This window comes from Ramularia collo-cygni (genome assembly GCF_900074925.1).
Source record: "Ramularia collo-cygni strain URUG2 genome assembly, contig: RCC_scaffold01, whole genome shotgun sequence".
Lineage (NCBI taxonomy): Eukaryota > Fungi > Ascomycota > Dothideomycetes > Mycosphaerellales > Mycosphaerellaceae > Ramularia > Ramularia collo-cygni.
In genome coordinates, this window is record NW_019716255.1 from 1942227 (window position 1) to 1959721 (window position 17495).

The 17495-nt window shown below is 54.2% G+C and overlaps 4 protein-coding genes; 2 read left to right on the forward strand and 2 right to left on the reverse strand.

Annotated features, from left to right (window-relative positions):
• Nucleotides 1-374: 374 nt before the first annotated feature.
• Nucleotides 375-4976, reverse strand: RCC_00703 (related to TORC1 growth control complex subunit Kog1; the record flags this gene model as incomplete). Its single annotated transcript, XM_023765869.1, has 1 exon — nucleotides 375-4976. One exon carries the CDS (start codon nucleotides 4974-4976, stop codon nucleotides 375-377), a length of 4602 nt encoding a protein of 1533 aa, XP_023621637.1.
• A 728-nt stretch (nucleotides 4977-5704) lies between these two features.
• RCC_00704 (related to cell polarity protein tea1p) lies at nucleotides 5705-10513 on the reverse strand (the record flags this gene model as incomplete). XM_023765870.1 has 3 exons in its annotated part: nucleotides 5705-9675; nucleotides 9734-10124; nucleotides 10181-10513. The coding sequence occupies 3 exons, from the start codon at nucleotides 10511-10513 to the stop codon at nucleotides 5705-5707; spliced, it is 4695 nt and encodes a 1564-aa protein (XP_023621638.1).
• A 1212-nt stretch (nucleotides 10514-11725) lies between these two features.
• Nucleotides 11726-14775, forward strand: RCC_12192 (uncharacterized protein; the record flags this gene model as incomplete). XM_023765871.1 has 4 exons in its annotated part: nucleotides 11726-12664; nucleotides 12952-13074; nucleotides 13135-13813; nucleotides 13862-14775. 4 exons carry the CDS (start codon nucleotides 11726-11728, stop codon nucleotides 14773-14775), a joined length of 2655 nt encoding a protein of 884 aa, XP_023621639.1.
• A 1037-nt stretch (nucleotides 14776-15812) lies between these two features.
• Nucleotides 15813-17078, forward strand: RCC_00706 (uncharacterized protein; the record flags this gene model as incomplete). The annotated part of the gene is made up of 1 exon (XM_023765872.1): nucleotides 15813-17078. One exon carries the CDS (start codon nucleotides 15813-15815, stop codon nucleotides 17076-17078), a length of 1266 nt encoding a protein of 421 aa, XP_023621640.1.
• Between the last annotated feature and the right edge of the window lie 417 nt (nucleotides 17079-17495).

Genomic DNA, 17495 nt, shown 5'->3' on the forward strand with positions numbered 1-17495 from the left:
GGCTTAACCCGCTCATAGCCGCCCGACATCCACGCATTGCGGACCCCAGCGAAACGAGCAGTCGGGTGGTTTCCAGGTAATTAATTGTGTTGTGCAAGAGACTGAAGGTTACGTTAACGATAGATTGTACGTACCCCCCAATATGAACGATGCTATCGGCTGGCTATGCGCAGCGACACGAAAGATATATCCTCTCCCAAACGCCAATGTCATGCACCGAATGCTCCTTATAATGCAATGCACCCATCCATCACCCGAGAGTAAAAGCGACCGTCACCATTACGAGGGCAGAAATGCCCTCCTACCGTACACCACCAACGCCTTGCTAATAAATCGACAATATTCACACCCCACAGAAAGCATCAGACTTCTCTTTAAACCCCCCATTCTTCCACAATCGGCTTACCCTCCGCCTCGACGTCGCACTTGAACAAATTGACATGCCCATCGTTGACAGCGCCACAAGCCAGCATCATACGATGGGGATGAAATGCCGTGGCGGTGATGGGTGCATTCCTGGTTGCGCCGGTAAGACCCGTCCGCAGGTAACTCATGTATGGCTCAAATGTGGAGAGAGGCTGTAGCTGGGTGTTGTATGTTCGGATCGTGTGATCTTTGCCTCCAGTGGCAAATACCGGCGCATGCTCGTGAACGCTCAGAGTACGAAGACTTCTAGTCTCGCGCTTGCCAGGAGGATCGAGGGAAGCGACGGCGCCAGAGAAGCGAAGATCCCATAGACGAACACATCCATTGCTCTCCGCAGAGATCAGCTCCCGCAAACCACCGCGCTGAAGATGGACGCCGACAACCCAGGACTTGTGCTCGTTCCAAGCTTTGATCATGCAGGAATTATCATCACAGCGCTGGTCGTACGCCTTGACGGAACCAGTGCCGAAGCCTGCGACAAAGACATTGCCTTCGACCTGGTCAGATGTGAGAGATGTGATGCACGCGCTAGATCGTGTATTGATATCGCGGGTGGACATCTCGGTACCGACTTGCCACACTCGGACGACACGATCGTCTCCTGCGACTAGTGCTTTGCCTTGACCTTGTTGCCAATCGAACACGAGACCTGAGCCTCCTTTATCGCTAGGAACGAGGTCCGACAACGCGCGGAAGCTTGCGACTTGCTGRACCTTGTCCTGATCGTTGTAATTTCTGTAGATCTTGATGACACCATCACTCGAGCCGACCATGAGCATGGCAATATCGTCTTCGTTGATGAACTTCACCTCGGTCACTCTGCTACCATATGGATTGTTATTGCTGAAACGACAAGTCTGTTTGACCTTCGCCCAGTCCCAAACGGCGATACTGTCTCGGTCATCACTCGTAACAAGGTGGTTTTCGAATTGGTGAAACACCATCTTCACGGGAGCTGCGCCAATGCCGAAGTATCCGCAAGGCTTGTCCCATGGCTGACTTCCGGCAGCTTCTTTGAGAGGCTGAGTGGATGCTATGATCTTGTCATTGCGATTACGACGCCACAGCCTCTCATTGTAATCCTTCGAGCCTGGCTCATCTGCCTCAGACGGGCGCAGTTGCGGCTCACGGAAATGAGAGGCGGCCCACTCAAAGAATTCTGATTTGAGAGGCAGTCGTGGTAGAGTCCTTCGGTCACGCTCCTTGAAAAATGGAGTAGGCGGGACTGGCGCTTTCTCCTGGTGGAGAGGGCGATTCGAGATGCTGTCAAGAGCATCTGGCGGAAGAAGTGCCGCATCGTAGGGTGTCAGCGGCCGTGAGCGGTAGTTTGTTGAGTTACTGTACAACGAGCCCCTGCGCGTATGTGTGGGTGATCCGGGAGATGGAGGCTCAGCGGGTGCCTTGCCGCCACCCCACAGCATATTCTTCATCGCTGCAGCGACACTTGCGGTGCGGGAGAGTGCAAAGTATCCGTCTGGTCTTGACGTAGATGACGGCGCAGGACTTGGTGGAGTCTCCGGAATGGTGTCACGGGACTTTTGGCGGGTGAGATGCTCCGCGGCGGGGGTGTTGTTTGATGTAGTAACATCGACACGGATTTGCGTCGACAGAGTGTCCAGGACAACCTCTGCTTGTGGGCCCAAAGGAGATTCGAGCAAGTTGTTGAGGACATTGTCGACAATGATCCCGGCGTTGCGTGCTATCTCTGGGTGTGGGTCGGCAGAGAGAATCATCAACTGTCGCCACACAGCGCGATATACAGTCCCTCTTGATACCTCCGGTCTACTCTTTGGCATGGAGGCCTGCGAGACTGAAGCAGAAACACTGCGGTGGTGTGTTGAGCGAGTACCATTGATGGTCTGAAGGTCGTTTGTCCCACTGGATTGCATGGCAACAAAGTCGTCGGCATTCTGTTCGTTTCCCCGTTTCTTGTCCTGCTCCTCCAAGAGCTGCTCCCAGGCCGCGCAGAGGAAACGAGGCATGTACTTGAGAACGAATTCAGAGTACAAAATTGTTAGCTCCTTGCGCACGAGACTAGATCCGTCGACACCCATGGTCTGAATAACTGCGAGGAGGTGCTCTTCCTGCCGCCTGAGGTTACCTTGCGCGGCGGTGTGAACAAACGCTTCTGAATCAGGCGCAGAGATGAAGCTAGTCAATGCATGTAGGCAAGCAACCCGTACTTCTGGGACCGGGTCGTGACTTCGATCAACGATTCGTGTCGGAGCATGCTGCGCAACGAACACTTCCTTGAGAACACCACAATCCCGGACCAAGTGGCTCAAGCAGAGTAAGCTGAACTGCCTCAACAGTGGGTTGTCCATATCGTGGAGATGGCTAAGGCAGTTCTCGATGACTTCAGGGCTGCTCTCCAGAATGGCCAGCTTCGCCGGTTTCATGTCTTTACAAAACACGGCGATGACGAAAGCGCACATGGCGCGATGTTCAGCCATGCTACCCAGTGGGATCCCAGTGCCAGAAACGAGAACGCCGGTGAAGTAGTTATAGCCGTGGTCCTTCAGAAGGTCGTTCTGGCAGCTAGAGTCCACCGCTAAGATGCGCGTCCAGATGAAGACCATGGGACCTTTCAGTTCTTGGGCTTGGGATTGCAGCAGCTTCAGGACATATGGGAATATGCCAATGTTAAGGGCAAGGCTCACGGCCCACGGCCCAAGATCCAGAAACTTGGAGAGTGAACACAGAGCACGCAGTCGGTGGACCTGGGACAGCAGAACCTGCAATACTATCGGCAGTTGCTCAGGTGGCTTGGCGTAATCGACTGCACCAGGATTACTGGGTGCGGAGCTCAGATACACTTCAAAGGCCGAAAGCTGATCAGCGAAGAAGTCAGAGTGCTGGTATTCGAGCTCGGCAATGGGTTGTGGCTGGCCGTTCTGAACGTTTTCCGCTGCAGCTTCGTTCGCTTTTGTCTGCTCAATTAGCTTGGGAAGCTGCGCTAGTATCATTTCCACCGCCAAATCCCAGCTCTTCCAGAGAGGATGATCAAAGGTTTCCGTGATGCTTGGGTAGGACACTGGATTGCAATGGTACATTCGCATGACCCTTTGCGCAAGCAGAAAATTGCGAAACAGCGCCGCTACCATCAGGTCTTGTCTGAAAAGCTTTTTGAACAGTTGTTTGGGGAGCATGTTCCACGCAATGGTGTCAGTAATGGCCGTGAAGATCCAATTAAGCTCCCCAAGTGGCGTTCTGCGCTCGCTGACCTTCCCAGGGATGTTTCTTGCTTGCGCAAGGCTCACCCCGGACGTGGACGTCAGTGGATTTTGGAGAATGAAAAAGCGAACAGCCATAGTTATCGGCGTGGTCAGGCACGCCGTGAAAAGATCAGCTGGAAGGTCGGGATTTGTCGGCAAGACCTGGTCGTGCCTGCAGGCTGCCAGATGAATGCAGTCCATCCATTTTATAGCCGGTTGTTGCTGCGATCGGTTCGGATCTCGCGCCAAAGCATCTTCCTGGTTCGAATTGTGCTTCTGCGCGGCCTCGAGAAAGCCCTGAATGATGCCACCAGCACCTCCACAATCCCAAACCCAAAGTCCTGGAGCGCCGACCCACTCCTGAATGTCAAAGAGACTGATCGGGATGTACTGCGTATAACTGCGATTGAAGCACCATACCTCTCCGCTGGAGGTAGGCTTGGGTACGCCGTGTCCGTTGTAATGGAAGAGAAGGCGTTCCGCATGGGCAGTCCGTCTGAGCTGGATTGTGTACTTCTTCAATTCCTCAATGGTGGGATCCAGAATCACCTTGTACCTTGTACGTAGGGAAAGGTTCTCGTATTGTGATTGTAAGTTCTTGCCAATCTGTGCATTGGTGTTGTTGGAGTTTTGATTGGTGCTCTCCGGCGGTACTGGGTCGATCCAGCACTCCAGTCGGGCACAAGGGTTGGTCTTGATAACATCCGGAGGATCAACGCCAACGTTCAAGCAGACGGCGAGTAACGCCGAGACAGTCTTAAGGCGATCCTTCATTCGCCATTCTTGCAGCACCTCCGTCTCGTCCCCGGGTTCCGGAAGATTTCCTGCAGAGTCGTGTCGCTTGTCCTCGTAGTACATGAAGAAGTTTTCGCTGAGATTGCGTGTGACCTCCTCATTGAGCAGCTGCGCTTCCCAGCCATGTCGCATGTTGGCCTCGCCCACGCCGTTGCGCCGTCGGTGTCCCTCACTGCCCGTACGTCCCTCACCCCAACTTCCACTTGCACTGACACCTTGCTGCTGCTGCCGGCTCCCCCCAAACTCGCTCGTGGCCCGCGAGAGAACAGGCTTACCTCTGTTTGGGCCACGTCCATTTGTAGTTGCCATTTGCAGTCCTGCCTCCTCCTCGTCGGAATCGCTCTCCTCGCTACGGTGGCCATTCTGCTTCGACGGCGACGACGACTTTGCAGTCGAAGGCCGGTAAGGATATGAGTTCGTAAAGTCGATGTGCGACGGTCGCAAGGCAGCATTCACCGCGGCGAGCCGTTCTCCCGGACTCTTGGAACGAAACTCTTCCACCTCTTGGGGCGACATGCCGTTGGTCGACGCGCGCGTCATGCTTCGTGGTCGCAGATAGATTGGCGCATGGGTGCGGGTGTCAACAGTCTCGATGCGCAGGGTGACTTGTGTTTGTGCATATGCATGTGCAGAGAGTTGGATTAGTGCATATAGGTGAAGCTCATGTGGCCTGGCTAGTCTAACTCTAATTACGGTTGTCGATCCCTCAACATCACCCATGCGGTGAGCATCCCAATCACTGATCCAAGCAACAACAACCCCTACTGAATGCCGAGGGAACACCCTTGGACATTGCCATGCATAGGAAAGCGATGCTGAAAGATAAAATCTGGATTGGTTCTCCATAGTGGTGAGATACTGTACAAAACAAACCCTCTTCTCGCGCAGCCTTCTGTCCTCGGCAAGCAAGAACAGCAGTGGGGTATATATCTACAACAGTACARCAATCCATCCTCAATGCATTCGTGAACGCATGCGTATGAATCTGAACAATATCGCGAAAAAGGAACAAGAAAAAAAACCTCCCATAGATGTCCTCCTCATGATACGAACTCCGTTCGCGCCGGCATCACTCATTCCATTCCGTTCTTAGTTCAGGCCGAACCCGCAGTCCTCCATTTCACTTCAGTGTCGTAGCAGTGGTCCACAGTCGAGGAATCGCGAGGGTCTGGACACGTGTGGGGCGAGTGTCAAAATCGTCCTATCCGGATCCTCTCCCTCGTAGCGTAATATGTCAATCAAACAACAAAAACAGATAATCGCAATCATTAAGCTCCACTCGAGGTCGGCGCTGCGTGGCTCGTGCCAGTGGGGGTGGGAGTGCCATCGCTGGGGGCTCGTTGGTGGCCACTAACCGGCTGTGGTTTCGTCGGGCCATTGGCCGTCGAGGGTCGTGTCTGGTCGTCGTCATCGTCGAGCTCAAGTCCTCTCCGCCAGTCTGAGAGTCCCGAACCGGCTGGGATAGTAGAGGCGGATGCAGGGGTGGACTCAAAGTCAAAGCGATCGCTTAAACGATAGTTCTTGTTTGTGGTCTCCCAATGGGAGCGAAGCGCATCAAGTTCCGTGGCGAGCGAATCTAGGGCAATGGAGTCGCGAGAATCGCCCGCAGCAGACTCGCCATCAATGGATGCTGTACCGGAGGGATCGCGACTGTGTGTCTTCGCGTGAATGGGAGAGCTTTCAGAGGCTTCGCTGATGCTTGGTGCGCGTGGGTTCAGTCCGCCGTTCATGATTGGAGTTCCGGTTCCTGTGTTGCTAGCACGGGATTGGCGGCGGTAGTTGTCGACGCTCGACTCTACCTGGTCCAGTAGAAGTTGCACCTTGTTCTCCGCATCTCTGGCGCGCTCTTCCAGGTGTACATTTTCTTTCTGGAGACGCTCAATATCGGCGCGCGACTGCGTGAAGTTCGTCTGCAGGCTGGAAAGGTCTGTCTGCGCCGCTGTGTGACGGTTGCGCTCTTCTTGCAAATCCGACTGCGTGTTCTGAAGTTGTTGCTGCATTGTCGTGATTTTGCCTTCCAGCTGCGAAACAGATTGTTGCATGCTCGCTTGTACAGCAGATACCTCCCGCTGAAGAGACTCCTTCTCCGCCTCCCATGCGCGAGAGGAAGTATCCGGGGTGGTTCGTTTACTGTTTTGTGCGTCTTCCATGGCTTTGTCGAGTTTCTTCTTGAGATCTCCATTGTCATTCTTGACGCGCTGTAGCTCTTGCTTCATCTTTGACAGCATCTTCTCCGTACCACGGAGATACTTGACTGCAGCTTGATGGTCGTTATCCAGCGCGGTCAGCTTCTCTTCGTATTCGCGCTTCATCTTATCGCCCCGCTCAGAAATCTCCTCGTATTGGGTCCTGATCTCATCCTGGCCCTTGAGACTAGTCTCCAATTGTTGCTCTAGCTCCCTGACGCGATGCAAATCCGGGGTACTAAATCGKCTGCTGCCAGGGGAGTCGAGTGCGCGAGATCGGCGCTTGTCTGTCCCACTAAGGCCTCGCTCACCAAGAATGTCTTTGAGGGATGCGTGTTGCACCGAGAGCGCATTGGTCTCTAACATGTGCCTTTCGAGCCTCTGCTCCATGTCGGCCTTTTCGCTATTGAGGCCCTGATTCTCCTTCATGGCGATCTGCAGTTGTTTGCGAATATTCAGGCCTTCGCGACTAGCTTGCTCCTGGTAGGTCTCCAGGCCGGCGATCCTTTCTTCAGCGCGACGCAGCTTCTCCGACGCAGCATCAGCCGCGGCCTGATTCTGACGGACCATGACGTTGGCAGCTTCCACCTGTTGCTGTAGAATGGCAATGCGCTCCTCATTGGCTTCGTCGACTTCACCACCACGCTCGGAAGTCTTGCCGAAGCCAGCCAGCACCACGGAGCGATGAGTTCGGGCTTCTTCGGCGTGCTTTTGCGCGAGTTCCTCCGCGTCTCGTAGGCGCTGGGTTGTACTTTCAAGCTCGTCCTTCCGCGCATCGTGCTGAGACCTGAGCTCCCGTAGAGCACTTTCAGCCTCATTACGTTTGTTGCGCTCCTCCTCAAGTTGTCGCTCGAGAAGCTCAGCTTTGTCTGTTGAAGCCGTGACGGCCTCGCGTAGGGACGCCAGCACTGAACTGTGGCTCTGATCATTAGCAGTGGCCTGCTCAAGTTTCTTCTTGAGCTCTGTTTTGTCCACGGCTAGCATTTTGTGTTGAGCAAGGATCTCTGCGTGGCTGGCGGCAGCTTCTCTCGACTGCTTCTGAGCCTCGTGTAGCTCCGACCTCAAGCTCTCAATCTCCGAAGTGTGTTGCTGTCGGTAGACGTCTAGCTCTGTTGCTCTCTTCTGCGCGGCCGTGGCGGTCTCCTCTGCTAGCTCACGAGCAGTCTTTTCAGATTCCATATCCTTGATCAGTGCATCGACACGACGGCTGAGCTCGCTTTGCGCTTCGAGAGACGAGACCAGCCGCCGATTGAGGTCGCTGTTGCGATCGTCTTTGCCACCTTCGTCGAGCTGTGGACTGCTCTGGCCGGCAAGTTTCGCCTTGGCGAAAACTGCTTCACTAACCGCAGCATCTCGCTGCTTCYCCACCTCAGCGATCCGACCGGCTGCACTCTTGCTCTGCTCGTCAATGGTCTCTTGGACTCGAGCCAGCTCAGCCCGCATCTGCAGTAGAGCCTCGATGAGAGGTCTGTCAGCATCACTAAAACCTTCGGTGGCACGCTCATCAAACACAGGTGACTCGGCCGAGCGAGATTGGTACCCGGACTTTCGTGCGAGCGCCAGCTCCGAGGCATACCAGGCATTCCGCTGCTTGGTTTGTTCCAACTCCCTGGCCATACTGTCGTTTTGATGTGTAAGTGCGGGCGAAGAGCCAAGGCCAGAGTCCTGTGGCCGCTCGTGTTCCTCGGAAATCTTTCCAAACCTGGAGGCTGAATCTGACTGGTCGACAGACTGCCTTGGTGTCTCATCAAAGTTTGCGAGATCTGTTCGAAGTCCGTGTACTCGGGAGGCGCTTGAGCCGCTTCTGGAGCCGGGTTCAACGCCTCGCGCACGCGATGCACTGGATGCACTTCTCGGGCCGCTCTCGTTCGTCTGATCCTGAGTCGGTTGGTACGTCTCCGGCTTTTGACGCATCTGCTGGTCTGTTTGCTGCTCGCTGCCATAGTAACCTGACTCTGCGTCGTACGATGAGGATCTTTGATAGGTCCCGACCTTTGCGACAGGCGAAGAGCGGGCGCCCTCTGATGCCGGTGCATTTGTTGCATCAAACCGTCGAGGGCGCTCGTTCTCGGGGCTCAAGGCTCGGTCTGCAGCTCGCGTGGGTTGTCTTGAAGCCAGCGTGATGCTGCTCTGTCGAGGCTGCACTGGCGCCTGCGGCGGCGGCCCCACCGGTGCTGGCAGCTGCGCTTGCGCCCTCGGCAAGCGCGAACCGCTGTCCGGAGATCGGATCCTTTCGCCGCTGGGTGCCTCCACGCGATCTGTAATCTCTTTGACGACCGGGCCGCGGTTTGCTCCGATGGGTAGAGTCGAACGATCACCGCTGGGACGTCGGAGGGGCTGGACGCGCTCGTTGGTCGGAGTCGTAGTGGCAGAGTCTGGTGGATATCGAATCTTACTCGTGTCCAGGAAATAGGCCATGCCAAGCTCGACAGGATCTCTCGGCGCACTGCTTGGCTCACCCGCAAGGACGACGATTTGCTTGCCGACAGTGGTCATGCTATGACCAGATCGCGGGCTTGGACTGGGACCCATGTTCTGGAATGTATACCACCTTCGCGATGAAATGCGGAAAGCGGCAAGGTCTCCAAGATCATTGCCCYCCTCTGTGCGACCACCAAAGACATACATCACATCTCCCACGAGTGCCGCAGCGTGGCCCTCGCGCGGAGATGGGATATAACCAATGCATTCGAGTTGCGTCCAGGAATTGGACTGCGGTGAGTACGACCAGACGTCATTGAACCAGTGTACACCATCCGTGCCACCGAAAAGGTATAATCTATCTCCGTAAGTGATCATGGTGTGGTTTGTGCGAGCAGGCGGGATCTGGCCATGCGGTGGTCCTCCATCGATGGTGTTTTGAWTGAGGATTTCCCAGCGGTTGGTGGCCTGCTGCAATGCATTCAGATCAAACGCCACAAGGTCATTGAAGAAGTAGCCCTCCACCTGGCCTCCGAAAATGTAGATCTTGCTGCCCAGGATGTTCAGGGTGTGGCCATATCTTCCAGGTGGTCGTGGGCCTGCCGGCAATGCTCTTGACCATTGTTTTGTGGCTGAGTACTTTTGTTAGTGCTTGTAATGTATGCTCACGTAGCCCGCAAGGCAACCTACAAGTATTGAGGAGGTACAGTGTGTCGTCCAGCATGTCACCTTCATCCATCTTTGTGTCTCCTCCAAACACGATGAAGGCGTTGCCCACGAGCAGACTGGCGTGTCCTACTCTCGGACCCGGTCCTTCGCTTGTAGTCGCGACGGGAAAGCAGCTCATATTGCCGACGCCAGCCTCTACCATCCAAAGATCTCCCTTCACGGTACTACCATTGATCAGACCACCCATCAGATAGACCGAGCCGTCTTTGCTGGCGCTCCCGTTGACTGCGGCGCCATATCGCGGAAAGGGATTTGTGTGCGTAACCGTAAAGTTCAGACGACGCTGCGACCATGGATATGGCGAGCTGTCGGCGGAGGGTCGACCCTGTGTATGCATGGGCGCTCTCTGCTGCTGTACGCGGTGCTAGTCAGTTCATTGCTTTCCATCGCATCGGAGGGAGGACATACAACTTCACGACTCGTGTCCCGGCTGCCTTCACGCAGCGCCTTTTGTTCCGGGCTAAGAGGTCGCGCGCTGTCGTCGCGTGCGAGCGCGATGCGGTCATCGCCAGGTCGCGACATTGGCTGGGCATGTTCGAGACTGGTGATTGAGTTGATGCTGCTGTTGATACTCTGACCCGGCGTGGGCGAGCTTGGCTTTGAGCCATTGGGCGGCACTGGTATCATACTCTCTCTTCCATCCGCCAAACGCATGTCTCTGCCCGGCTGCGGTAGATTCTGAGGCACCGCGGGATTGGGGCCTGGCGTGCCCTTCTTCGACGACTTGAAGAGAAAGGACATGGCCGAGATGTTGTTCCGCCTCGTCTCGCAGTGCTGAGGTCAAGGATCCGTGAATGGTGTGATTGTACTGCTTCAGCGCGGCGCAACGACAGGCTCTGGCGTGGCGGCGCAAAATCTCCGTCAAATCATGCAAGCCAGATCGCGTCGGCGTGCGCGTTGGCGCCTCTTCCCGTGGTCGGCGGGGAGGGAGGTTGGAGAGGAATGGGTCGGCCGGGCGTGGGCGCGGAGCGAGCAGAGGTTCGTAGGGAGCACCAATTGCCAAGGGGACGGGAGCAGAAACACGCGCCCTGCAGTACACCCGCGAGCGAGCAGTGTGACCGTTTCTCGAGAGGAATCCTGCTCCACGGTGTCGACGTCTCCTGCTACAAGAACCTGGGCCAGCTGCTGTTGGATCTTGGAATAATTTTGGGGCCTTCGAATAAATGGTTGCATAGGAGGCCGGGACGAGGGAAGGATCCACAGGCCGCAGGCTGGCCTCAGCGTCGAACGAACGAACCTTCTTCTTAGAATATGCACCCAAGATCTCGGATTTGTGGTCGAGTCCTCCGCAGTGGAAAACGGGTGTTTTTTTGCATCTCTCTTACCGTCCGCCCGTCTATAGTGGACACATGGATTTCACCGTACTTGTGTGAGACATTAGTGTGTTAGCAACACGTCCGTCGCGTGGCAATCTCTTCCGTCCCAGGGTGCCTCGGAAATCGGGTTTCACCAAGAATCAGGGGAACAACTGATCGACACTAAAAACGCCATGCTGTTTTGCGGAGGACTCTTCCTGTCTTCCAATGGTCCTCGACTCCTTCCAATCGCCCACCATCACGAATATTGGTCGCGTAGCGTAGCGACATTGTTAAAGTGCTCCTCAACAACCAATCGAGCACAACGTTATAGAATATGGTACAACTCGGCAAAACGTCTGACACCATGTAGGCCATGTCATTCTTCAAGCGGTGCTGATTTGAGTCATTCGCTTTGGAACGTCTGTGGGATCATTACATATACCATTTTTTGGCCTGCCTGCTACCCTACTACTCATCAGGATACAACTGCCTGGGCTACATCAGCTGCTCCAAGACCTAGCTTTACACTGCCGTAGTTACATCTGCTAGGGACTGTGGCATCGTCACGGAGGAGCGACATGCGGAGCTGTCGCTAGCGCATTTTTGCGATCCACGAACCAACATCACGCTGTCTGGTAAAACATCACCATCAGTAATGCACCTGTCTCTATACCTAAACCACAACTCCACGGACTCTCAAGTGTCACTGGCGCATCAAATTCCCATTCAAAGAGTCAACGGACGCAAAAAACATCCTGCAGCTCATTCATCCCGTCCCCGCCGCAAGATGCGGGCAGAAGGCCATGTGCTATCGGAGCTGCCGGAAGAACTTCTTCAAGATGTGATCGAGCGATTGGAGCAAAGCGATCTAACCTCACTCAATGTGGTCTCCCGATGGGGTTATCTGGTTGCAACGCCCCGAATATGGAGTGATGTGGAGTTGACGGATTGTCGAACTTACCACGATGGGGACGAATTTGATGAGCACGACGACACCCGAATCATCCAGAAGCTGCTACTCTTCGTGCGAAATCCTTGGTTGGCGTCTTGTGTTCGTACCCTAACACACAGATGTCATCTTTCACCTCCGGCAATATTCGGGGAGCTTCCAGGCAATCCTTTCAACAGCCAAACTCTGTCTACCGACCCTCGAACCATCAAACTCGTACAGCTGGCAGCTAGAAACATGACCCAAGTCCATACTCTGCGCATAATTCTAGGACATGCTACCTTGACAGATGCTCTTATCCGCAGCTTCTTCGACGTTCGCCGGCAAAAGGTAGATGGTGTAATACCGGTGCGCAAGCTATGGCTGGAGAACTGCAGAATCTCTGCGGGTCTAAATATCAACCTAGACGATGGCAACCCTTATGGATTACCACCCCAGTTGAGCTTCCTTGGTCTGGAGTCGGTACGTATTAGACGCTTGCCCATGAGATCTGCAAGCTCCCATGTTCTACCGCAAGGCGTGGTGTATTCGAGAGGTGGCAGACTTCAACGCCTTCAGGATGGTCTGGGTGGCATGTACGAAACCACGGTTCAAGACGTCGATGTTGAGTCTCGAGCTGCTTTGGACCATGCTACATGGCTGTCGGTAAGTTATACGTACCTTCGTACGAGCTATAATTCTGCCTGGTGAGCCGTGTACTTTCGGACTTGTCGCGATGAGCATCCTCGTACAAGAGCGGCCCTCTCAGTAGGTCTCTCGGCAAGTCGACAAKCAACTCCGCCAGTTGAGAGTACCGCAAAGCCTTCGAGGACAACAATCGCTGTGAGCGAACAACCACGAGAGCAGCCGACGAGGCTTTACATTTTGTTCATGCTCCATTGCTGCAGGCTACACTAATCTGTCAGATTGGCTAATTCGCCGTTGTTGTACAGGAGCGAACACTCAATTCCTTCGATCCATCTGCAGATGAATACGAGGATTCTCCGCTTGAGATTATGTATGAGACTGCGCACCAGTATGACCAGCGTATTTATGAAAATCTCGCCGAGGACCAGGTGAGCCTTTGACATCCCTTGAGACTGATAAATCACGAGTAGTCTCATTTTCATATGCAGGAATTACCCCCAGAAGTCTTGCGTCTTGGGCAGATGACATTCGGGAACCGTGCGATGCAGGCGTATAGAGGCGACTGGCTCGATCCCGATCCGGCCACACTTGCGCTTGAAGAATCTAGGTTGCCAGTCGTGCAGCGTGAACGAATCCCATCCTCCGATGCAGCGATTTCAATGCTTAGAAGCACTGCTGAAACACTTACACATTTAAATCTTGACTGGGTCTACTGTGCTCCTACAAGATTCGGTCCGGTAGACTCTACAGCTCTTCGGTCCTGGCCGAAGATTTATCAAGATCTGTTCAGCTGCCGCTTTCCGCATCTTCGCAGCTTCCAGTGGAGGAACTGTGTTGTATCCGACACTAGGATGCCAGGAGGACTGTACCTGTTAGATTGCTCAAGTTCGAATTTTGCTAACTCTGATCCGAACGACTCCAATACTCCCGGCGCTGCGGTCAAAGATCTGGCAGGTCTGGAGTTCCTCGAAGCGCACCCTGGTATCGTTTGCTTGGCGTGGCCTGTGGATCATTTCTTCTCGCATGTATCTCCTCCTGCAGAAGTATCGACGCGAGTGCAAGCCGTGGTGGAGAATCTCGGACGAACGTTGTTGGACCTGCGAGTCGACGCTCTATACAGCGGTACTGGCGAAATGAGCAGCGAGGCTCTGCACTGCAAAGACATTGGTGAGTGACGCTCAATCGAGTCTTTACGCAGATTGTTGWCATTCGCAGCTGCCAGGAAACGCCGGTTGCGGTTCATAAGCGAGTTCGCGGCCAAGATGACCAGATGTGAGAGCATCAAGATCGAAGGTGGCCTCCCGAGAGACGAGAGACGAGAAATCGTTCGCGCTATGCACGCCTGTCCACTGAAGAAGATTGTGATGATTGGGGTGTGCAGTACCGTTGGCAATACTTGGGGTGCTGGCGGCGAGGACGCCCGGCATGCTGTCGAGAACGAAGACGTGGACGACCTGGAAGAAGAAGACAGACGTGCTGTGTTTGAGCTGGGGGTCAAGACGCCGCAGCCCCCTCCTCACAATTTCGTGTTTGAGCCGCAATTCGGCTGGAGTGGTACGGCGCCCATGCTCCACACACTGGCCTCCTTCCACGCAGATACCATCACTGAGCTGAAGTTCTGTGGATATAAAGGCTCCGCTCTACTGTTTGACCCCACACCAATTACCACGCCGCTCTTCTCGGCCTTGAAGCATTTCCACAACCTAGACTCTCTCATCCTTAGCCTTTGGTTGACCACGGCATTCGAGGGTCGACAGTCAAACGATGCTGAGGTCATACAATACTGGTACAATCAACGATCTTCGGAGTCACTTGCGCTGGTCTGCATCAACGATGAAGAGCCAGAAGGTTGGGAAAAGGAGCTTGTCACGAAATATGCCCCCGATGCTCTCGCTTGGAGAATCACCAATTTCATCGGGCCGTTCTTGAGCGAAAAGGCCAAGAAGAGAAAGGGCGGCGTGCATGTGCGAGCTTCCTTTTGCATTGGCGACTGGGGAGGTGTCTTTGACGTTGACCTTCACATTGGTCAGAGTGCGCTGGGAAATGTTTGCTTGGACTTTCAGGGACCTAGGGAGGAGATGGAAAGTAGTCGAAGGAAGGCGAAGCTGGAAGGAAGACGATGGTTTTGATGTCGACAGATGGCTTTTTTCATGCTGACTGCCAGCTTTCTGGCGCGTTGAGATATTCGAGCAGCAATGTCCGCTCGCACAGCCCTGGAGCAAGAGGCGCTGCTACAATCAGATGTTTGCTTGAAAAAAATGTCGTGCTCGATGACGCGATCTGGAGACTACCCATCTTCAATTGCAACGCCTTCAGAACTCCGCCATAGAATGCAATTTCGTGACTCTTCCCTTCATCTCATCCGCACAAACGTATGATTCCAGGCGCAAGCACTGAGGACATTGCACTGAGGACATTATTCCAAGAGGGTGAATCTAGAGAACCTTTCTCTGCCAAGACTTGGTAGATTGCCACTTCGGACTCGGACTTCTCTTTCTTCAGCTTTCTTTGAACGCCACTCTGGAAAACATCCTGCGATTGCACTTTCTCCCTGGACCATTCAGCATTTTCGTCGATGGGAAGTTGAAAAAAGAAATATCCTCTTCCCAGGACAGACGAGGACGATCGGCAGCCATCTCAGCAAACTTCTCGGATCGTCGCACCGATAGCCCACATCAACCTCACGCGGCACTGCTTGTGCATCACTCGGCCTCTACACGAGAGATAGCCGTGTGTGGGCTACGACGCCCATCCGCGTATCAAGAGCCCGCTCTCGGTCCATCTCCTAGTCTACTAGTGGAAAAGAGGCTTCGTCGTTGAAGCACGTCCCGGGCCAGTTTTTGCGAAGCGGGTATCTTGACACATGTCTCTCTCTGCACAAGTCCCAACAAAAAGGGCAATGCAGAGTCTATCGCGTCTGCAGCATGGCGTTGCGTGGGGTGCCAGCAGGTGCTGTAGGCCCACACCTAAGATGGGAAGAGTCTACGTAGGCTCCCCGTTTGGTGCGAGAGCTTTATCTACTGCATTCGCGGCCCATCGCCATGGCGAACACAGATCTTTCCGAGATATTATTGGGAGAAAGTCTCCTTCGACTGTACCATCCTCGCCGCAACCTTTGACTAAGAAATTCATCATTAAGACCACCCATTCCCGAGCAGCATCGACCATGTCTGAGCCGCATGAAACGTACGAGGCTGTTGTTGTGGGCGCTGGTCCGGCGGGCATTACTGCTGTCGGAAACTTGCTGGAGAACCGTCTCGACAAGATCTTATGGGTTGACGATTCCTTCAACGGCGGTCGAGTCAACCAATACTACCGCGAGGTGCCGTCGAACACCAAAGTAAAGCTTTTCATTGACTTTGCGACCGCTGTTGCACCTTTTCGGAAGATAGTCAGTGGAATTCCTTCGCGTGACCGATGGGAGGAACCAAGCGCCAGTRACGGTGTGCCAATCGATGGCCAGCAGGACAAACTACAGGACTTGCGAAAACTCGACCAGGAAAAGGGCTGCCATCTTAGTCATGCAGCAGATATGTGCTTGATGCTCACTCATGGACTGAAAAGGGCCCCTGGYGTTACCGCACATCAAGGGCGGGTGAGCGAGGCCGTCCTCGACGAAGAAGCATTGCAGTGGACGGTGAACGTTGCAAGTAGCAAGCCTTCATCTAACGACATCACCAGCGTGCAAGCGAAAAGATTGATCCTTTGCACTGGCTCAACACCTAGCGATCCACCCCTTCCGACCGATTTCGACGTTGAACACATCAATCTTGACGACGCCCTGTCACCTACGCATCTTTCCAAGATCTTCTCTCCGCTCGGTCCCACGACGGTGGCAGTTATTGGTGCCTCGCACTCTGCTATTCTCGTCCTCATGAACCTCTCGCATCTTGCACTCTCTGCCAAACCGGATCTCAAGATCAAGTGGTTTACTAGACATCCACTTCGATATGCCGAGTACGAGGATGGCTTCATCGCCCGCGACAATACTGGTTTGAAGGGAGCAGCCTCCGTGTGGGCTCGCGAGAACTTGGAACCCGACACATTCCCCAACAGCTCCGTCGCCAACTGCATTGAGAAGATTGCTTACGAGAAAGGTACTGAAAAGGAGGTGTACGCCAAACATCTCCCGGGGACTACATACGTGATACAAGCCATTGGCTACGAACGCAACCCGCTCCCAGAGTTGAAGTCTAGCAAGGGCAAACCCATCACGCCACGTTTCGATCATGATAGAGGAGTCTTCCACCACGTCCAGGAGAGCGACTGCGGCAAGATTGGGGATCTCGCGCAATTGCCAGGCTTGTTTGGAGCAGGTATTGCTTTTCCGGAGAGAGTGGTGGACAAGAAGTACGGGCATGAGGAGTTCAACGTCGGCTTCTTCAAGTTCATGAAAGCTGTGAAGAAGTGGGTTGCTGCGGATTGGAAGTAGATGTTTTGAGCATACCTTGGCGATATAGCGAGCATCGTGTTGATACTAATAAGCGTTCGCAACACTCTATACCTTACCTTGCCATTTCGGGAAACTTCCGACAGGCGCGCTTAACTCACCAAACAGCACTCGGGTGCAACAAGCTCTCTGCTTGAGAACATGTGAACACGTTCTACTCGCATGAGCTCGCCGTGCTGCTATACAGGGTTCTCCGCTACTAGATCCGTACGTGATTGGGCGGCGGCGTGAAATGTGGGGTATATCTCGGCTACCTCCCCCAAGAAGCTGTAGCTCTGCCCCATGTGACAAGGGTTCTTGCCCAAAACAACCGTACGGCAGCAGGGCAGAGGGCAGCAGAGACGCAGACAGACTAAGCAGAAAGTACGCGAAGAGGTACAGACGAATAGCTGGACCACT